Source organism: Vicia villosa, linkage group LG4 (assembly GCF_029867415.1).
Source record: "Vicia villosa cultivar HV-30 ecotype Madison, WI linkage group LG4, Vvil1.0, whole genome shotgun sequence".
In the NCBI taxonomy this organism is placed as follows: Eukaryota; Viridiplantae; Streptophyta; class Magnoliopsida; order Fabales; family Fabaceae; genus Vicia; species Vicia villosa.
In genome coordinates this window covers 30,366,008-30,389,668 of record NC_081183.1, presented here as the reverse complement: position 1 = coordinate 30,389,668, position 23,661 = coordinate 30,366,008, and the positions used below count along the sequence as shown (strand labels likewise).

General features: G+C 34.3%; 1 protein-coding gene across 1 annotated transcript; it reads left to right on the top strand.

The window, feature by feature from the left end:
• The first annotated feature begins 13,585 nt into the window (after positions 1 to 13,585).
• Positions 13,586 to 17,370, top strand: LOC131594674 (aspartic proteinase NANA, chloroplast-like). Its single transcript, XM_058866859.1, has 2 exons — positions 13,586 to 14,633; positions 16,379 to 17,370. Exons 1-2 carry the CDS (start codon positions 13,834 to 13,836, stop codon positions 17,190 to 17,192), a joined length of 1,614 nt encoding a protein of 537 aa, XP_058722842.1. The 5' UTR covers positions 13,586 to 13,833; the 3' UTR covers positions 17,193 to 17,370.
• Positions 17,371 to 23,661: the final 6,291 nt, after the last annotated feature.

The following is a 23,661-nucleotide window of genomic DNA, read 5'->3' as shown; positions in this document are numbered from 1 at the left end:
TGCAAACATAAGAATATTTTGGAAAAAGGGAGAAGATTTTGAAAATTTAAGAATGGGAGGAGATGAAGAGGCTAACCTAATGCATAAAATAAAAGCTAAGGAAAGAAACGGTCTAACCGAATAAGAAGCCAACACTTGACATTAAGAGCCAAGGTAGTTTTCCCATCCTTTGGATTTATCAATACCAACACATTAACACTTGGGGGATCCATATGAACTTATTGTCTTAGCACCATTTTTCATTAAGCACATTAAGATTTTGACGAAAATTGGGCAGAGTAACGGCTGTTTTCGGGTAAAATCCTTATATCAATGCCTTGGAATTAACCATCAAGGGCTTTTAAGGAAATACCTGCACACATAAACATACAACAGAACAATGCCAGACAGACAGAACAATCACAGGATAGTAATAGAATGAGTCCAAAGGTACTAGGTCCATAAGTCCGAATCTCCAAAGTGCTAGGGATAGTAACCGATAGTCCAAAGAGAGCATTATGTATTTTTAAGATTTTGGTTATTTATTAGTGTTTTAGCGAAAAAATAAAGTATGGTCCAAGTGGACAAAAGAAAAATAACAGAAGCATAAACATATGTCCAAGTGGACAAAGAGAAAATGACGGAAAGTAAATATGATGAAATGATAAAGTAAAGCGATAAAGCGAGAAATATAAAGAGCGGTAATATAAAGAGCGGTAATTAAAGTTAGTTGTTAAGTGTTAAAGATAACCATCTTGAAACTTGTCAAGTATGTTATCAAAGTTAGTATGAAGATCTATGGTGAGTGAATGATGTACTCGGATTTAAATTCAATGGGGTATATCAGAAGCTTGATAGAATCATAGCGACTACACGATAAAAACCTCCACAAGTCTTAAATCAACCGCATACAATTCTCTTCCATATTTGATCTTTTTTATTCGGGACACGAAATATTGCGCTATGTTAAGCAGATCGCCAAGTGATTTATGTAGAAATCACCCTACAACGAGGCCGGTCAAAACTTTATGTGCTAATGCATGCGAGAAGAACGATATGTAGATCGCCTTCCGAAAGCAATACCACACGAAAAGAAAATAGGTAACGATCTAGTCTTTACTAAGAATCCATAAGAATTCTCAAAGTATTAAGACTTTCATCGATCAAAAGAAAAAAAGGAGAAGGAGAAGATAAAATGCATAAAGATAATCAACTCACACTATCATTAATATCATTCATCTAATATTATGGATTTGGTTCTTTCAAACCTATCAACATCCTAGATCCAATGATATTAATGAAATGGAGGAATAAGAATAAAATTCACAAAAGATAATCAACTCATACTATCATTAATATCATTCATCTAATATTATGGATTAGGTCATTTCAAACCTATCAACATCCTAGATCCAATGATATTAATGAAGTGGAGGAAGTAGGAAGCCAAAACAAGCATAAAAAAGGCAAAAAAACACATTCTGCCAGCAGGAAATCGATTTACCTCTGTAGGAAATCGATTTCCTGAGTGCAGAGTTCAAATTTTGAAAAAAAATAAGGTGGAAATCGATTTCCTACAGAGGGAAATCGATTTCCTGCACGCAGCATTCAAAAAATCAGCATTAGGAGGCATAAAACTTGACTTAAGCAAACATACAAACACCTTATGATCACATATCCATTGGAGCACGAATTTTCCATCAAATCACCATCAAATAGCACCAATATAGCATCAAAGATGCATTGAACACAAGCAACAAAGATCTACATCTTAGAATTGAGAAATTTACCAATTCTTGAATTAAAGTGTTGAAGTAGCTTCAAGAACAAGCACAAAGTGTAGATCCTTCAAGTATGGAGATGAACAATCAAAGAAAAGAGTGAAATGTAGGAGGCTTAGTTCAAAATTAGCAAGATTCAATATGAGCCTTACTAATCTTATGAAAATGAACTTTGGGTGAGGGTTTTGGAAAGGGTGAGAAATGAATTTGCAAGCAATTTTTTGGCTCTCCAAGCTTGAGAAATCAATTTGCAAGAACTTTTTTGGCTATCAAAAGCTTGAGAAATGAGAGAGTAGAGGGCTCTATTTATAGAATTGGAGCAAGAGTAGTGGCAAATTGGTCTTTTTGTGTTTGGTGATTAACTTGTGTTTAATTGGTGATTAAAGTGGCAATTAAATGGTAAAAATGGTAAAATGAGGTTAAAGAGGGTTTAATGAATGAGTTAATTTTGATGAGGTGGAAAATTGATAAAATGATCAAATAAAAAGGTGCCAAAATGGTGTCAAGCTTCCCTCCTTATATTTTTTTGAATTTTGCGCACAGGAAATCGATTTCCCACAGGGGTAAATCGATTTCCACCTTCAAATTTTCAAAAACTGTTTTCTTGCACTGTTTTGATTTTTGCCCGATCTTTCACCTGTAAAATATAAACAAAAGAGACAAAACATATATTTTTTTGATTTTTGGTTAGTATAAACAAATAAAAAGGCTATAAATGCTCGATAATTCCCCTCAGAGATAATCACAGTATCAAAGATAAAGCATCATAATGGTGCTCTTGATTGATGATTGAATGCAAATGATGTATGATCTTAGGGTCAAAAATTGGGGTATGACAGATGCCCCTATTTAAGTTTCTTCTTTCCGGAGATGTGAGTGTTAAAATCCTCAGCTCAACGTAATTGAAGAGACTTAAATATAAAACACACAATTTTTGAACCTAAGGTATAATGCGATGCTAATGGATGCATCAAGTATGATTATGGAATAGAGAGGAGTATAACACCACTGGGGAGATAAGAAAGGATTCCACTGGGGGAAAAGGTATACGTCATCTAGGGATAAAACTTGGATTCCACAGGAGAAAGAGACAGTCAACAGAAGCTTTCAAGATAAAACATGATTGAACTTCGAGAAGAGAATATCTGAGGCCTACATGAATGTGGCTACATCAAAATGAATATCAAGGTAAAACATGATTGGACAACATCAAATGACAACCAAGGTAAAACATGATTGGATATCGTCAAAGGACAATCAAGGTAAAACATGATTGGATAATCATCACAGGTCCATCAAGGTAAAACATGATTAGATAATTATCACAGGTCCATCAAGGTAAAACATGATTGGATGTCATTAAGGGATAATCAAGATAAAACATGATTGGATAACATCAAATGACAATCAAGGTAAAACATGATTGAAAAATACCAAATGAAAATCAAGGTAAAACATGATTAGGTAACACCAAGGTCAATCAAGGTAAAGCATGATTTGAACTTTGGGAAGAATGTATCAGAGACGTTCAAGATAAAGCATGGACGAAGCAACATCAAATGACAATCAAGATAAAACATGATTGAAGGTAACCAAGATAAAACACGGTCGAAATTGATCAGGATAAAGCATGATTAGAGACAATCAAGATAAAACATGATTTGGTGTAAGTGATCAGGATAAAGCATGATCAGAGACAATCAAGATAAGACATGATTGAAGGGAACCAAGATAAAGCGTGGTGTAAATCTTTCAGGAATGACACTAAAAGAAGAAAAGATACATCTAGGAACAACACTAGACGGACAAGACAAACAAGTATCTGTTTTGGATAGGCGCCAAGTAAGTTGGACTTTGATCTCAAGGTGAAGATGTTGATAGCAACAGGACCTCGAAAAATGCAAATGAGTATGAAATTTGTTTTAATGCATGATGTTGAATTTTTCTATGCATGATATATGAGCAATGCAATGCAAATGTTTGTTACAATTGAGGGAGACTCTTTTGTGAGGCACGATAGGAACTCGATTCCTCAACACGGGAACTCTGCCAATTCTGCTTGGGAAGAAGATGCTTAAACACACTTCTATTACACTGGTAACTGTATCAAACTAGTGATCCTTTGAGAAGGGCTGATAAAACTGCTTGGGGATTGCTGAAGAAGATTGCCCCTGATTCACTAATTGTTGCAAGTTAACTGATCATGGCTTCAGTTCTTGAAATGCATGTTGGGATGGCTTGCCCCAGTACAAGTATTGAAATGATATTCTGATCAACAAATCTTGAATGAACATCTGAACAACCGGATCTTGAAGAAACGTGCCCCTGATAGGATCACTGATCAAGTTTCTCGACTGTTTGAACTTCCTGAAAGGTGAGTGCTTACTTGCAAATAAAATGTTCATTCAAGAATGGTAATTTTAATGCAATGCTCAAAGAATATTTTTGAAATCAAAATCATTTTTGGAAAGATGTTATTGATGTAAAGCAAATGGAATCACTGGTCAAAACATAAAGGTTAAGACATTCAAAGGCAAAGATATGGTATCAAAACAAAAGATTGGAAAATCACATGGGAGTCAGCTTACGCAACCTTGTTGTAGTATGCTTTCAAACAAACCTTGCTTCAATTAGGTCTTTTAAAGGTTGTAACGTGGCCAGGTTCACGGTTTTAGAAACAAAGGATATAAGGCTCAAAATTTTGTAACCCACCCCATCTTCGTAATGATCTCCAGTCCTAAAACTCAGTTAATTCAACTTATGCATTCAGGTTCCAAGAGACTTCTGGAATTGCACCTTTGATAATGATGATAGTTCACAAGCAAAGAGAACTTTTGAGATGGCAGTCACTTCTTCCTTTTGATATCACAACATTTTGTTGTTTGGGGAATTTATTGACTTCTCTTTTTTTTTCATCTTTTTTATTTATATATCCCTAACTTTTGCCTGAACTGTTTATTTTTGAATTTACAGTCAGCGGGATGCCTTGATTCTTGCCTAAGTCGTTTTTGGTTTTGACTTAGCAGGCTTTTCTTTGTATACATGTTTTTTTCATTTTTTTTTTGAAAGATAGTGACTGCCTTGCTTAATGATTGATGAACCATCATTGGCTTTTGATTGACATCTCCAACATTTCTTTGATGTATGCGGAGGAACGCTTGCGATTGAAGCACTTGTTGAAAGGTGTACTGAATGATTCTCTTAAAATAGAATGCACAGCCAAATTAACTGAGAACTACCCTGCCCCAGGTTAAAAATGCGGGTTTTTTCATACAGAAAGAAACTCCAACTTCGAAGGCTCAGAGGGGTTGACAAGGGATTAACTTCCTTATTTCTCCAGTGTTTGGGAATTGAAACAATGCCTGTACATCATCAGCAAAGTTTTATTCAAAAGCATACAGTTCAACAACTTGGGTATTTCGTTGTCATCATCCTCCCTCCAACCTTTGCATAAAACACAAATTTGATAGAGAAAGAAAATGGAAGAAAAAGTTTTGTAAAAGAAAGCATGAACATAAACAGTGTAGATGAAAATGAATTCAAAATATGCAATGCTCATTTCATTAAAATCACCATTCAGAAACAAACAAAGTCTAAAAGTAAACAACACAATAAAGGAAATACAAACAGTACAGAAACAAGGCCTAGTGACTAATCAGCAACCAAGATGAGCTATCTTGTCTGAAACACTTGGCTTTAGGAAAATCGGAGGAATGTTGCATTCTTTATTCAACAAGACTTGCAGGATTTCCATAATTTGATTCATCTGAATTTTCAACTCGCTGACCTCTGCTCTTAGAAACTCTTGGTCTTGTTGAAGTTCTTCCATACTTTTCAAATTCATGCTTCTAGTTCAATGTGTCGAGGAATCAACTTGACAGATAAGCAAACCACTCTGAAGATGGAGACAGACAAGGATGAGTTTTCTGGACAACCTGGATGTATGTATGCAAATGATGCAATTGCTGTTTTTTTTTTTGTTTTTATTTATTTGATTTTCAAAGAATTCAAGTTATTACTTTGTAAACATCAAAACATGAAGGAGGTAAATCCTATATTGGATCAAAACTTTGATCAAGTTATCATCAAGATCAATCATCCATTTTGGTGGATTAAGGTTTTCACCTCATCGACACCCAAGATCCATTGAGTTTGATGAAACTAATGATGTTTACAAAGAAAGACCTATGAGTTCCTTAGAAATCAAATGAATGCATGGATGCATGGTTTATGCATCAATCACAATCAAGATCACACACGGTCACACAAACAGGGTTCAAAGGTTCGACATCACGAGCATGGAGTCAAGGTTAAGAACCACCCACAAAGGTATGAACTAGGGAATTTTGTACCTGCCGAACGGGTTCTACAAAGGTTCCCAGAGTTTTCAATCTTCTATCGGATACTACCGGCACGCACAATTGCTCACGGGCGCCAATAATATGCCTAAAAAGACCTCGTCTGAGCGTAGTATCGCATGACAACAAGCTCAAATTGGTACTTGATCTTGTTTCTGCACTACATCCTAAAAAGGCTTAGATGGGTTAAAAAGGGTTCTAGGTCATTCAGCTTCTACGGACACTCACTATTGAAAGTAATAGCGTTCTTACGATAGTTCGTAACAACATCTACTGCCTTCCATGAGGCCTCCACTGATCGGGGTTCCACCATATGATGCTCATGTTAAGGATTGCTCCTGACATGCAACTATTGGTCTTACCACCTCCTATCTCAAGTTACTCACCAAAGTTCGGGTTAGAACTTTATCTCATAACAGAGGAACCATCGAGCACCAAAAAGAAAAAAGAAAATAAACAAACAAAACACACAACAATATATACAGATAAAAACACACAGATAAACAAAAATAGGCTTAACACACTTAAAAGCTGGATCCCCAGTGAAGTCGCCATTTTTCTGTAGCGGGGAAAATCTGATATCGAAGCCATGGGATTGACTCGAATCAATATTCCGTTTTGAAATCGCCACCGCGCTTTATTTTTTCAAAGGAAAAGGGAAAAGAAGGTAAAACCCAAAGTTTTGTTTTTAAAAAAAACAAGAAAGAGAACTCAGGTTCGGGTGTTGATTATACAAGGGGAAGGTTTAAAGCACCCCTCATATCCGTGGTACTCCACGGGAACCTTTTTGAAAATCTGTGTTGTGTGTGTGCTAAAAAACGGTTTGTTTTATTTTCAAAATAAGCTCGGCAAAGCGTTAAGCTTTGGGCCTACATACCTCCTCGGTGCAATGGAGAATTCAGAGCTAATGTAGTTCCGCTTTTGGGAAAACATTTTAAAACGAATAAACACTTTGTTGTCGTTAGAGAGAAATACTCAGCCATTGATCTTGAGCATGAGAACAAACAAGTTCTTTGCATCGCAAATGAAAGAAGGGCTCCAACTCGGATAAAATCAACGAGTATGCCACTAGCTCTCTCACGCGGAAAAGATCTCGTTATTATCAATCAATTTCAAAATCGTGGGGTATAACCACTCGTTTCGACAATTAACGGTGTCTAAACTTTTGAAGAAAAGCCACTAAGGGCGAAAGATATTTTTAAGAAAAAGTTTTGAAAAGGTTTGCAAACATAAGAATATTTTGGAAAAAGGGAGAAGATTTTGAAAATTTAAGAATGGGAGGAGATGAAGAGGCTAACCTAATGCATAAAATAAAAGCTAAGGAAAGAAACGGTCTAACCGAATAAGAAGCCAACACTTGACATTAAGAGCCAAGGTAGTTTTCCCATCCTTTGGATTTATCAATACCAACACATTAACACTTGGGGGATCCATATGAACTTATTGTCTTAGCACCATTTTTCATTAAGCACATTAAGATTTTGACGAAAATTGGGCAGAGTAACGGCTGTTTTCGGGTAAAATCCTTATATCAATGCCTTGAAATTAACCATCAAGGGCTTTTAAGGAAATACCTGCACACATAAACATACAACAGAACAATGCCAGACAGACAGAACAATCACAGGATAGTAATGGAATGAGTCCAAAGGTACTAGGTCCATAAGTCCGAATCTCCAAAGTGCTAGGGATAGTAACCGATAGTCCAAAGAGAGCATTATGTATTTTTTAGATTTTGGTTATTTATTAGTGTTTTAGCGAAAAAATAAAGTATGGTCCAAGTGGACAAAAGAAAAATAACAGAAGCATAAACATATGTCCAAGTGGACAAAGAGAAAATGACGGAAAGTAAATATGATGAAATGATAAAGTAAAGCGATAAAGCGAGAAATATAAAGAGCGGTAATATAAAGAGCGGTAATTAAAGTTAGTTGTTAAGTGTTAAAGATAACCATCTTGAAACTTGTCAAGTATGTTATCAAAGTTAGTAGGAAGATCTATGGTGAGTGAATGATGTACTCGGATTTAAATTCAATGGGGTATATCAGAAGCTTGATAGAATCATAGCGACTACACGATAAAACCCTCCACAAGTCTTAAATCAACCGCATACAATTCTCTTCCATATTTGATCCTTTTTATTCGGGACACGAAATATTGCGCTATGTTAAGCAGATCGCCAAGTGATTTATGTAGAAATCACCCTACAACGAGGCCGGTCAAAACTTTATGTGCTAATGCATGCGAGAAGAACGATATGTAGATCGCCTTCCGAAAGCAATACCGCACGAAAAGAAAATAGGTAACGATCTAGTCTTTACTAAGAATCCATAAGAATTCTCAAAGTATTAAGACTTTCATCGATCAAAAGAAAAAAAGGAGAAGGAGAAGATAAAATGCATAAAGATAATTAACTCACACTATCATTAATATCATTCATCTAATATTATGGATTTGGTTCTTTCAAACCTATCAACATCCTAGATCCAATGATATTAATGAAATGGAGGAATAAGAATAAAATTCACAAAAGATAATCAACTCATACTATCATTAATATCATTCATCTAATATTATGGATTAGGTCATTTCAAACCTATCAACATCCTAGATCCAATGATATTAATGAAGTGGAGGAAGTAGGAAGCCAAAACAAGCATAAAAAAGGCAAAAAAACACATTCTGCCAGCAGGAAATCGATTTACCTCTGTAGGAAATCGATTTCCTGAGTGCAGAGTTCAAATTTTGAAAAAAAATAAGGTGGAAATCGATTTCCTACAGAGGGAAATCGATTTCCTGCACGCAGCATTCAAAAAATCAGCATTAGGAGGCATAAAACTTGACTTAAGCAAACATACAAACACCTTATGATCACATATCCATTGGAGCACGAATTTTCCATCAAATCACCATCAAATAGCACCAATATAGCATCAAAGATGCATTGAACACAAGCAACAAAGATCTACATCTTAGAATTGAGAAATTTACCAATTCTTGAATTAAAGTGTTGAAGTAGCTTCAAGAACAAGCACAAAGTGTAGATCCTTCAAGTATGGAGATGAACAATCAAAGAAAAGAGTGAAATGTAGGAGGCTTAGTTCAAAATTAGCAAGATTCAAAGTGAACCTTACTAATCTTATGAAAATGAACTTTGGGTGAGGGTTTTGGAAAGGGTGAGAAATGAATTTGCAAGCAATTTTTTGGCTCTCCAAGCTTGAGAAATCAATTTGCAAGAACTTTTTTGGCTATCAAAAGCTTGAGAAATGAGAGAGTAGAGGGCTCTATTTATAGAATTGGAGCAAGAGTAGTGGCAAATTGGTCTTTTTGTGTTTGGTGATTAACTTGTGTTTAATTGGTGATTAAAGTGGCAATTAAATGGTAAAAATGGTAAAATGAGGTTAAAGAGGGTTTAATGAATGAGTTAATTTTGATGAGGTGGAAAATTGATAAAATGATCAAATAAAAAGGTGCCAAAATGATGTCAAGCTTCCCTCCTTATATTTTTTTGAATTTTGCGCACAGGAAATCGATTTCCCACAGGGGTAAATCGATTTCCACCTTCAAATTTTCAAAAACTGTTTTCTTGCACTGTTTTGATTTTTGCCCGATCTTTCACCTGTAAAATATAAACAAAAGAGACAAAACATATATTTTTTTGATTTTTGGTTAGTATAAACAAATAAAAAGGCTATAAATGCTCGATAATTCCCCTCAGAGATAATCACAGTATCAAAGATAAAGCATCATAATGGTGCTCTTGATTGATGATTGAATGCAAATGATGTATGATCTTAGGGTCAAAAATTGGGGTATGACACACTACTACATAAGCCATATCACCACGGTTGAAAAAGGGATACCATCACGCTTTACCAACCGTGGTGAGGTAGGGGATGATTCTAAGTATGATGCTTTCCACCTCGGTTGTGTGACCATAATTATAAACTAGGTAGCACGCTACCTATCACAACAGTTACATTAACCAATCGTAGTGAAATTCTTAACGCTTAACATTTAACAACAGTTGTTCTTTACAACCGTTGTGATATATACACCTGAGTTTACTATAAATTATTTCAAATTCTTATTTCAACAATTTTCACTAAACATATAACCTTTCAATCTGATCTAAAAATTAATAATATAACTAATTAAGTGATGTTAGAAAAACAAGTTACACTAATCAATGTTATCCAAGATTTCTTCAGCCTATTATCTGCATTTCGCTCTTCACAGTTAGATTTTGTTTCAATACTCTTAGTTCTTCCACCTTCCATTTCTTAACCTATAATTTTGGGTCAGAGTAGTTCAATGTTTTTTGCACGAAACATGGTATCAAGATGCATAGAACCGTTGCTGGCACATCTCACTAAATAGCTTAGTTGAATGCATGAATATAACCATTTTGGAGATAGTAAGGTGCATGTTGTTGGGATCTGGGTTGCCAAAGAGTTTCTGGGGTGAAGTTGTTGCTACAAAAACTTACTTCATTAACAAATGTCCATTCATAGGAATAAACTTCAAGACACCTATGGAAGTTTAGAGTGGGAAATTGGTAGACTACTCAAATTAGAAGATTTTTCAGAGCTTTGGTGTTTGCTCATATCAAATAATACAAACTTGATACTAGGGATATGAAATGTGTATTCATTAGTTGTCTTGAATGAGTGAAGGGTTACAAACTTTGGAAGATGGATCTTGTAAGATCAAAATTTATCATAAGTATGGAGTTACTTTTGACGAGACATGTATGGGGATGAAGTGAAAAGAATGTGAGGTTAATAAATCTTAAGCTAAGGTGGATAATACTCAATTTGAGGTGAAGGTTCATACGATTAACATGGAAGATGAGGAGGTAGTTGAGAATCTTGTTTCTAGTACTATTGAAGGGAAATATACAATGTCTCCTAATTATCAATTGACAAGTAATAGAGTTAAAAGAAAGATTGTATCGTCTCAAAGGTACGATTATTTTTATCTTATTTGTTATACTTTAAATGTGCCTGAAGGGATGCAAGACTCAGAACCAAAGAGCTTCAGAGAAACAATCAAAAGCAAATATAGTATAAAATGGTTAATGGCGCTAAATGATGCAATGAGTTCACTTATGAAGAACCGTACTTGGGATCTTGTGGGACTATCTAATAAACAAAGGGTGGTTGAATGCAAGTGGATCTTCAAGAAGAAGGAAGGTATTCCAAGAATTGAAGAACTAAAGTTTAAGTCAATATTTGTAGCGAAGTGTTTTACTCGGGTGGAAGGAATTGATTATAATGAAATTTGTTCACCTGTGGTAAAACATTAATCTATAAGGGTACTTAAGGCTATTGTATATCAATATAATCTTAAGTTGGTATAGATGGATGTCAAAACAACTTTATTACATGGAGACCTTGAGGAAACACTTTACATGGAACAATCGAAAGATTTTCTAGAAGATAAGACTAAGGTATTTTTGTTGAAGAAATCTCTATATGGGTTGAAACAATGCACAAGGCAGTTGTATTGGCGATTTGATGAATTTATACTTAAACATAGTTTTTTAAGAATTAATTATGACAATTGTGTATACATATTGAAGAGGAATGAGAAAGTAATTATCTACCTCCTTGTATATATTGATGATATTTTGATAGTAAGCTCTAGCAAAAACGAGATCGTTTAGCTCAAGGAGATCTTGAATGGTGAACTTTAGATGAAAGATCTATGTGAAGCTAAAAGAATCTTGAGTATGCATATCATGAGAAGTCGCAAAAAGAGTGAATACTTCTTATTTGAATCTAGTTACTTGAAGAAAGTGATGGAGCGGTTTAGAATGCAAGATGCTAAAATCGTCAACATTCCTTTAGATCATCACACGAAGCTTTCAGTTAAACAATTTCCTCAAACTGATAAATAGAAGAATATAATGGAAAATACGCCCTATGCAAGTGGAGTTATAAGCATTATGTATGGTATAGTTTATAGAAGACCAGACTTAGTATATGTACTCAGCATAGTAAGTCGGTTTATGATAAATGTTGATTAGGTTCATTGGGAAGCTTTAAAGTGGTTGTTGAAGCATTTGAATGGTTCTATAAAGGATAGTTTAAACTACACAAGGTTAACTCACGAGGAAGATGCTTTGGAGATTTAGACTATACAGGTAGTGTGAATACTAGAAAATTCATATCAAGTTTTATATTTACGTTGTTTGGGACAACTATAAGCTTGAAGGAAAATCAAAATCATTGGCCGCGCTATCTACAAATGAATCGAAATATATTTCCGTTATTGAAGGGATCATGGAAACCATGTGGGTGAAAGACATGATTGAGGAGTTATGGATTATTCAAAAAAATGTGAAAATAAATTGTGATATTCAAAGTGCCACTCACTTGGCCAATCATCAAGTTTATCATGAAAGAATAAAACACATTGACATATGTTTACACTTTATAAGGGATATGATAGAGTCAAAGGAGGTTAAGGTTCATAAAGTGTCCTCATAAGAGAATACAACATATATGTTTACCAAATCATTGCCGAAGATTCAAGCATCTTTTGGACTTGATCAATTTTGGTGAAGAGTGATCTTGTTTTGGAGAGAGCAACAAGTGATTGGTGGTTAAATTGACACCACTGTCGATTTAAAATCAAGGTGAAAATTTGTTGTAATATACCTTAGAACCTCAAGTGAAGAAAACAACATATTTTAATACTCACATGTTTTTGGGCTTGAGTCTATTAAGATTTTTTTTAATTATAAATAATTTTATAAAGTACGACACATATTTTAGAAGAGAGAATACATAAATTAAGTCAAATTACTATGATATTATTTTTGGTTTATATTACTTTTTGAATAATATTTCATATTATTCAATATAATTCACATTGATTAATCTAAATAACAACCTTTAATTGAACATCTTTTTGTATTTCTTCCATTCACTTATCTCGATTCTAAAAATTTTATTTAAAAGGTCTGAGTTCAATTCTATTTGCATGGATCTAATATCCATTTATATACCATTAAAATTTCAACCAGAAATTAGTCTATATTTTTATACATTAAAATTATTGATTAATTTGCTAAAATGTATAACTAACTTTAAGCAACCAAGATCCAACCCTTAATATCTTTCATTACAATAATAATTGATCTCCCTCACGATATCAGAAGTTTAGTTATTTTGGCACATATAATCAAGAAATAATATATATATATATATATATATATATATATATATATATATATATATATATATATATATATATATATATATATATATATATATATATATATATATATATATATATATATATATATAGTGAGAGAGAGAGAGAGAGAAAGAGATGCTTAACAAGAAAGGAGAAAATAAAGGCCCTACACTTTTTGTAATGTACCTTTCAAAAATATCATAAATTAATTAATTATTTTTATTTTTTATATATATATTTGTTGCTTTGTTTGTTTTCCAACCCCCACAACACACCTAGCATAGTAAAAAGAACCAATCTGAACGACAAAACCAGCACAAACTCCCTCTAATTTCTAGCCTCTTTCTTCTCTCTCTTTTTCTCGCCCTCTGATTCATAACTTGATTACAACCCTTTGTTCAAATTTGAGTTTGTGGTTCTAAAACCAAGGTACAAATATCAATATCTCTTTCATAATCTACCTCTCTATACCATTCCAACATTTTGCATACATACATACTCCTATATCTATGCAAATGAACAGAAAATGGATTCAAATCACCATTACCATGACCCTTTTGTTGATCCATCTCATTGCTGCTGATAATTCGTACGACGACGACAACGACGCCGAGGGCGAAATGCTGAGTCTAGAGCTTGTCCATAGGCATGATGCTAGATTTGGTGGTGATGATGTAGATCAGGTTGAGGCCGTGAAAGGTTTCATTCAAAGAGATTTGTGGAGGAGGGAGAAAATGATCAATCATAGGAAGGGAATCAATCAACAAGATCATCATCATCATCATCTTCATAGGAGAAAGGAAATGGAAGTGAGGAAGGAATTCCAAATGCCAATGCATTCTGGAAGAGACTATGCTGTTGGTGAATATTTTGTTGAGGTGGAAGTTGGAACGCCGGGACAAAGCTTCTGGCTTGTGGCAGACACAGGGAGTGAGTTAACATGGTTCAATAGCATTCCTAATAATCATCATTCCATCGATAATCTTCCTCATCCTCAACGTAAAAAACATCATAAGCATCCTCATCATCAGCACCATCCCCATCAACCTGGGAAACATAAACATAAACATAAACACAAAGGGTCAAAGACAAAGACAAAGTCTAAGAAGAAAACAAAATCTAGACAACCTAAATCAAGAACAGCCAAGGATGATCCTAATGATCCTTGTAATGGTATTTTTTGTCCTCATCGTTCTCATACATTTAAACAACTTCCTTGTTCTTCTAAAATCTGCACTCAAGATCTAAGTGGAGTTTTCTCTCTTAGCTATTGTCCTAACCATTCTGATCCATGCCTTTTTGATATCAGGTTTGTAAATTTTCTTCCTTTTCTTGAGCTTTTGTTGCTTAATTTTTATTGGGGTCTTGTAAAAATTTAATTTTTTTTAATGGGGTGATGTAAAAAATTAATTTTTTTTAATGGGGTGTTGAAAAAATTTAATTTTTTTTGATGGGGTGTTGTAAAAATTTGATTTTTTTTAATGGGTTGTTGGAAAAATTTGATTTTTTTTAATGGGGTGTTGAAAAAAATTGATTTTTTTAAATGGGGTGTTGGAAAAATTTGATTTTTATATGTTTTGTTCTTGAATTTAATGTTTTTGATGCAAGTAAACTAATTGGGTTGTCTTGAACATATAAAATATTTGAGAGAAAGAAACATAATTTTGTAACAGACATTGATGCAAATCAAAGTTTTTTTCTTTTTGCTTTTTTATGGAAACAAGTGTTGATGAATAAGGCATGTGAAAGAGAGAGAAAAGAGAAATTAAAGGCTGTCTTTTTGGACATAGTGTAAAAATTTAGCTTCTCTTATGTGGGAAAGGGAGATGACAAATTAAGACAGTTGGAGGAAGAGCATGATATTTATTATGAGTTGAAGAAAATAGTTATTGAAACCAAAATATATGTGGAACTTATCTTTTTGATACATGTTTGAATTTAATTGCATTTTAATATTATTCTCTTTTTATAGTATGGCTTGAATTTAAACATTTCATGACTTTACTATATGGTATCCAATGTTTTCAATTGTTTGGTTTATTGAAATGTTCAAATGATGTTATTAGTTGCATAATACCTTTCCATATACTTTTGCATTATGAAAAAAACATTCATCTGGTCTGATTCACGGTTCAACCGGTTGAACTGTTTGATAGAGTTTTTGAAGACACAGTAGACCATAAAATATTTTAGTCCTGCAGAACATTTAAAGTTCTGATAGGAGTGATGGTACATTAATAATAACCCTGTTTATAGCCATTAGAAATTTGAAGATATAAATGTGTTTGATTCTGTATTTTGTTGAGACAAACAAAAATCTAAAAGACTTAATTAGAAAGTACTTTTGACACATAGACATAAGCACAAAAATATGACCCAGCAACCATTCTTTCCAGCATCCAACCATTGGTTATAAATGAGAATTAATGTTGGTAGGTAACATCACATGTCCCACATTTCTTCATCTATGGCATACAGGAACATAAGTCTCTTTGTTATATTTGTGCCTGCAATTAGCCCAACCTTTTACTTTTTTCACCTAGACAATCACATCTACATATTTCTTTTTCTTGAAGGCTTTAGCGTGCTCGTCTAAATGTCTCAGATTTGAATCCCGCTAAATATTATTAATTACTATATTGAGTCAGTTTATATAGAGCTTTAACTGCTCACTTGAAAATGTGCTCCTATAAATGATTGAAGTTTGAATCTCGAGCTATTAACAATTATTTTGTTGGATAAGTCCATACGAAATTTTAAATGCCCTTATAGTGGACACTTTTAAGGATCGAAATGATTGTTTCATTATTATTTATTTTGTCAACATTCAGATGCTCCTCAGGTCTCAAACCAATGGTAAGGACTTGAGATCTGAGAGTGTGTTACTCTAAATGTCTGAGGTTTGAATTATGCTGAATGCTAACAATCATTGTGTTGGGTCTGGCCTCGGCTAACTGACACATTTAGTGGTCAAAATAATTGTTTAATTTTTATTTATGTTGTCAGCAAATGTTGAATTATTGAGTTATCTAAAGAAAATCTTATCTTTGACAGCTATGCTGATGGATCATCTGCTACAGGATTCTTTGGAATTGACACATTATCATTAAACCTAACAAATGGAAAGCAAGGAAAACTTGAAAATCTAACAATTGGTTGCACACAATCAGTCCTTAATGGCATCACATTCAATGAAAACACAGGTGGAATATTAGGTTTAGGCTTTGCAAAAGGTTCATTTGTTGATAAAGCAAGTCTAAAATATAATACAAAATTCTCCTATTGTCTTGTTGACCATTTGAGCCACAGAAATGTGTCAAGCTACCTAACATTTGGAAATCCAAAAGTCAAACTCTTGGCTGAGAAGAAAACAACAGAACTTTTTCTATACCAACCATTCTATGGTGTGAATGTCACCGGAATATCGGTCGGCCGCGAAATGCTGGACATCCCGCCTAGGGTTTGGGACTTCGAAGCTCAAGGCGGCATGATAATCGACTCGGGCACAACATTAGCAGCCCTCGTTCAAGACGCGTATGAGCCGGTCGTCGAGGCATTGAAGAAGTCTTTGAGCCATGTGAAAAAGGTTGATAAAAGTTTAGGTGACTTGGACTTCTGCTTCGAGAGCGAAGGCTTCGATCCGAGTTCGGTGCCGAGTTTGGTTTTCCATTTTGGTGGAGGAGTGAAATTTGCACCACCAGTGAAAAGCTATGTGATTGATTTTGGACCAAATGTGAAGTGTCTTGGATTTGTGCCAATAAATGGGACTGGAGTTTCTGTGATTGGAAACATCATGCAACAAAGTCACCTTTGGCAGATTGATGTGTACCAAAACACTGTTTCATTTGCTCCTAGTAGATGCAGCTAGAGAGTTATTATTCTTGTGTAGCTGTGTTTAAGTTTTATTTCTCTCTTTGGAGAGACAAATATAAGCTACATTTTGTGTTTTTGTTTGGATTTGATTATTGTTGTGTAGAGTTTTTGTGTATTTCAAATGTTATGTAATATATTACATTTAAACATGTATCATACAACTAGTTTGAGTTTTTGTGGTGTTAATGACTCAATGTTATGGATATTTGCATCCATACTCTTTTACTTTTATTCTTGTTTCAAGTGAAAGATTACTTTCTATAAAAAGTTTAGTTCATAGTTTTTTTTTCTTTCTGAAAGTTATTCACTCTAAGTGGAATTGAAGTACGAAGTCACTAATGGCAGGAAATCAAGCCATGAAACTTATTCATTCCAAACCTATATCTTCCACTTTTACAAAAATAAGAATCTAATTGTTGATAAATCTCAATCAGTGTTCAACATTTACTACGCACATGTAATTCTTACATATATAATTCCTTGTAAATATTAAATTAATGAGTTCCATATATTGTTGAAGTGTAATCTAAATTTTACACCAGTTAGTTAGCTAGCTTTGTATTTAGCTCTAATTTGAGATGCATTTGAGTTTAAGTCCGGTTGTATGAATACTAAACTTTAAGTCTCACTATAGAGAATACAATTTGAGAGAGTGTAGCATATTGTAACCGTTTTCATTAGAGAAAGTTTGATAAAAGTTAGTTACATCAATTTTCTCTCTCTTCTCTCTTTTTTTCATCTTCATCTTCATTTTCAACCTTGTTGGTATCTAGAGTTCCGGTCCGATTCATAGGGAAACACAAGTGTACGTAAGGTGTAACGCCCCAGACTACTTTCGGGATTATCGAATGACCCCACAAACCAATGCGAGTCTTTTCAGCATGATTTGTCCTCACTCACACACTTTTCGGGAAACTTCCTAGAAGGTCACTCATCCCAAAATTGCTCCAATGCTCCAAGTCAAGCACGCTTAACTGTTGAGTTCTTATGGAATGAGCTACCGAAAAGAAGATGCATCTTGTTAATATAGGTAGTACATATCAATCTATATATGCATTCCTTCAACAATGCAGTTTCTTCCTTGCATAGCCTCAGGATCCTTCTCATTCCGATGTGGCGACCACCCTTTTCCTCTTCGGCTTCAAGTGTTACATGTGGTTTCTTCCCCGAACCACATTATACTGGGAGAGGGCTCTGATATCATTTATAACGCTCCAGAGTACTTTCTGAGAAACTTCCCAGAAGGTCATCCATCCCAAAATTGTTCCAAGTCAAGCACGCTAAACTGTGGAGTTCTTATGGAATGAGCTACCGAAAAGAAGATGCATCTTGTTGGTATAAGTAGTACCTATCAATCCTTATATGCATTCATTCAATAATGCAGTATCTTTCCTGCATAATCTCAGGATCTCTCTCATTCCGATGTGGCGACCAACCTTACCCTCTTCGGCCTCAGGTGTTACATGCGGTGCAACCACCCATCGCCTTCTTCGGCTTCAGGTGTTACATGAGGCGTGTGTGATTGATTTCGTTTCTTGAATTTGGTTTGAATTCACGATCGAAATCGTAACAGAATTACATTTCTTGATTTTGCGGGATCGGGAAACACGAGTGTTTGGTGATATCAGAGTGAGTTTTAGTGCACAAGAACGAAGGTGAACAACAGAAATAGCTTAAATAAAAGAACTTCCAGTGTTTTATGGAAAGAATTAGAATTGGTGGATGATTCAGATGTGTGTGTTGTTCGATGCTCAAGACATTCTTGATCTTGCCACCGACGGTTATGTACCATTTGTAGCACATGTGACGGAGGAATAGAGAAACACGCAAAGAGATACATGAAAGAAAGATCAGAAGGAGTTGTTCTACATCCATCAATATGTGGATGCGAATGTGTTTGATGAAATCGCTGATTCAACAACGACGAAAGGTGTGTGAGACATACTGGAATGATGCTACAACGGAGATGCATCAATGAAGAAGGTGAAGCCTCAGCCTCTACGTAAGTAGTATGAGAATCTCAACATAATTGACAATGGGAAGGTACCATATTACATCTCTAGAGTGATTCTAATCACAAATGAGATGAAAATTTGTGGAGAAAATCTTTCTAAATAAGTAATCATTCAGAATGTATTGAGATCTCTTACTCCTCAATTTGAATATATTTTTGTAACAATTGAACATTCTAAAGATATCAGGACCATGAGAATTGAAGAGATGCAGAGTAGTCTAGAGGCACAAGAGTTGTGTCTGACTCAGAGAACCTCTGAAAGAGAGGTGGAGAAGGCTCTAAAGGCGTCTTTTGGTAAGAAGAGTTAGAAGCAGTCTTTGTCACAAGCCAAGAAGAGACATGGTGGTGGTGCTCAAAAGTCTCCAACTCTAATGAGAAGAAACATCAGAAGGGAAAGAAGAAGTTTGACAATGTAAAGGTTCGGTGTTACAATTGTAATTGGTCATTTTTCAAAGGACTGTTGGTCAAACAAGGAAAGGAAATCAGAAGTAGCAAACATAGTCAGAGAAGATTATAATGATAAATGTGTCCTATTGATGGCTTTTGAATCTGATGGTAGATATTTTGGAGATTGGTGGTATATGGACACTGGATGCTAAAAACACTTAATTGGAAACAAATAATGGCTGATTTATATCGACTCTAGAAAAAGGACAAAGATCATATGTGTTGATGATAAATACCTTAATGCTGAAGGTATGGGAGACTTTGGATGAAGGAGAATTTGTTGGGTCTAATAGTATATTCATCCAAATTCCACATTGGGTAGTAGGAAAAAAAATAGAATTGTAATATTATTATAAATATAGAGAGTTGGTTTGAGTTTATTTATACCACAATAAAAAGTAGTCTTTTGGGTGTATTTGGGATTTGGATAGTTGTGTGTCTAGAGAGAGTTTTCTATTTTTCCGTTCAAAAATAGTTTGTTGAGAGAGTTTGCAATTTTTTCGTTCAAAAATTGTAGTTGAGAGATAGTTTTCAATTTTTCCGTCCAAAAATTATGATTGAGATTGTGTTTGCAACTTTTACATCCAAATATTGTAATTGAGAGAGTTTGTAATTTATCCCTCCCAAAGTTATAATTTAGAGAGTTTGCAATTTATTAGGTGTGTTCAAATAAATTATAAATTAATTAAAAAATTGAGAAATGCATAAAATCAAATAATAGTAATGTGTTGAGTCATTTAGATAAAACAATTTTAAATTGAAATACCATTAGGAGATTTCAGACCGATTTTCCATTTATTACATATATATGTCTTATACTCATATTGTACTTAAATTATTCACAGATAATGAGAATAATACAATACTATTTCTTTCTTCTCTTTCTCTCATTTGTCTCTACTTTTCTATTATATGGCTTCTGATTAATTTCATAACACGTTATCAGCACGAAACTCTACCAAACTTGAAAAGGAAAAAAATTGAAGTTCTAACTATTCGAGTAAACATTAATGATTTTTTTTATGCTTTTTTTTACCTTATTCGCTCTGAATTTTGATATGACATTATATATTATTAACTTATAAAGCATCTCTGAATGATAGCAAAACAATAGTTTATTATATAGTTCCTGAATAACTTACTAAGCATCCATGAAGGATAGCAAAATAAGAGTTTGTTATATTATTTCTGAAGAACATATGAAGCATCCTCGGAGGATAAAAAAATATTGAATTTCATATATATATTTCTTAAAGAACATATAAAGGCATCCCTAAAGGATAGCAAAATAATGAATTTCTTATATAGCTCCTAAAGAACATATAAAGCATCCCTGAAGGATAGCAAAATAATGAATTTGTTTTATTGTTCCTGAATAACTGAAGAATTGAAAATATTGTTATTTTGATTAATAAAAAGATTTGTGATTGAGTTCTTGAATAACTTCATAAAAAAAATTTGTGATTGATTTTCTGAAGAACTACAAATGAAAAATTTGATTGAGTTCCTGAAGAGCTTTGAAAAAAATTATTGTTGAGTTCTGAAGAACTAAGCATTTATACCATACATTGGTTTAATGTAGACTTTGTCAGAAGGAATGGTAAAACACTTTGTCAGTCAAATGCAGACTGAGTTTGAAATGAGTATGGTTGGAGAATTGACATACTTCATTGGACTACAAATTAAGCAAATGGAAGACTCCATTTTTTGTCTCAAAGCAAATATGCCAAAAACATAGTCAAAAAGTTTGGACTGGATAATGCTAGTCACAAAAGAACTCCTGCTCCAACACACCTAAAGTTATCTAAAGATGAAGGGGGCACAAATGTTGACCAGAGTTTGTACAGGAGCATGATTGGAAGTTTGCTATATCTAACAGCCAGCTGACCAAATATTGCATTTGCAGTTGGAGTATGTGCTAGATATCAAGCAGAACCCAAGGTAAGTCACATAATCCAAGTCAAGAGAATCTTCAAATATGTAAATGGAACTTGTGACCATGGCATATTATACACTCACGGGTGTGACCCTATCCTGACTGGATATTATGATGCTGACTGGGCTGAAAGTACTGATGATAGAAAAAGCACATCTGGAGGGTGTTTCTTCTTAGGAAACAATCTCATATCATGGTTTAGCAAGAAGAAGAATTGTGTCTCGTTATTAACTACTGAAGCAGAATACATAGTAGCTGGTAGTAACTGTTCTCAACTAGTTTGGATGAAACAAATGCTGACTGAATACAATGTGACACAGAATATCATGACTTTGTACTGTGACAATCTCAATGCTATCAACATCTCCAAGAATCCAATTCAGCATAGCAGAACCAAACATATTGATATCAGACATCACTTTATTCGGAACTTGTAGAAGACAGAGTGATTTGCTTGGAACATGTATCCACTGAACTTCAGCTAGCTGACATATTCACAAAAGCTCTTGATGCAACACAGATTGAAAACATGCGAAGCAAGTTAGGAGTCTGCATCTATGAGGAATCATAAAGTATTTTTTTAAAAAAAAGAGATTGCTTGCTTTGGCAACTTTTGTGGCCAAACAGGGGGAATAGTAATGTCACCCCAGAACAACAAGTATGTGTGATCAACAATTCTGATGCTTATTTTGTGTGTTGATCTGTTGATGCTTATTTTGTGTGTTGATCTGTTTGATATGGTTGTGTGTAGTATAGTAGTGTATTTCTGTTATGCTTGAAAGCTGCTCAAGTGGTATGGTTGTAGTGGTAGTATAGCCATGTTATGTGCTTTCATGATTGCTGTAGAAGTAGTTATGCTTGGTGTATGCAGGCTGTCGGTAGTAGTAGTGCATGTTTGTGTGGTATGTTGTACTGTATTAGCTCTGATTGTGTTTTCTGCTACAAGTGTCTCTCTGATATGGTGTGACTGGTTGTTTTAGCCAAAAACTTGCCAAAGGGGGAGATTGTAGGTGTTTTCATGTTGGCTGCATTTGTGGTAAAACATACCTGGGTGTTTAATGTCTTGACCAATTTCATGACATGCTTTATATGGTGTTATGCAGGTTACATATGTTTAAGCTAACACAGGTTTGTTAGTGAATGTCTTGACCGATGTCATGACATCTATGGTTGACAGCAGGAGCTGTTATGTTTTACTATTTTGTTTCCTGATTTCTCTCAATCTACAATTTAGGAAACATTTTATTATGTGCTGAATATTTCTCCTAGAAGATTTCGTTAACAGCATATTCTGTAACAGCCTGATGACGTGTAAATTAGGTTAACTTGGTTAACCCTAATTTGTTTCTTAGAAAGCCCGAGACTCAAGAGCTGCATATAAGAAGACTGCAATCCTATTTTGGAATGCAGAGAGATTGTTAATTATGAAGAACCGTAATTACGTGTCTGTGTGTTTAGTCTCTTGTACTCCAAGCAATTGTCCTTTGATGATTGTATTGGAATAGGTTGTTTTTGTAATTTGTCACTCTTAGCTTTTAAGCACGAGTGTGTGTCTCTTGATTGAAGCTTTTAAGCAGATCAAGGTGTGTTTTGAAGTGTGTCTTCTCTCTTATTTGATTAATGTCTATTTGTAATCACTGTTGTGATTGAGGGGGAGTGAGTGGAGATACTCAGGTTTAGGATTATATTGGAATTTCATTGGGTAGATCTTAAGTGAAGAGTTTTAAACGGGGGAGTTTAGCTCTGAATTAATACTGCTTATATTGGATTCCCTCCCTGGCTTGGTAGCCCCCAGAGTAGGTGTTGTTATATACCGAACTGGATGAACAATTTGTTGTGTTCTTTATTGTTTTTATGCACTTCTGTTTTAAAGTATTATTCTGTGTGATTGTGGATGTCATAACATCCAGTACGACATCGCGTGAGTTACTAGAATTTTCAATTTTTATTTTTATTTTTGCTCGGAGTGCAAAAGTTCAACTGTGGGAGAATTTGATATGTGCATTTTGATGTACATTCTTCAATGTTTGTACTTAAGCATTTTCATGGTTTGTTTTGTTTATTTTA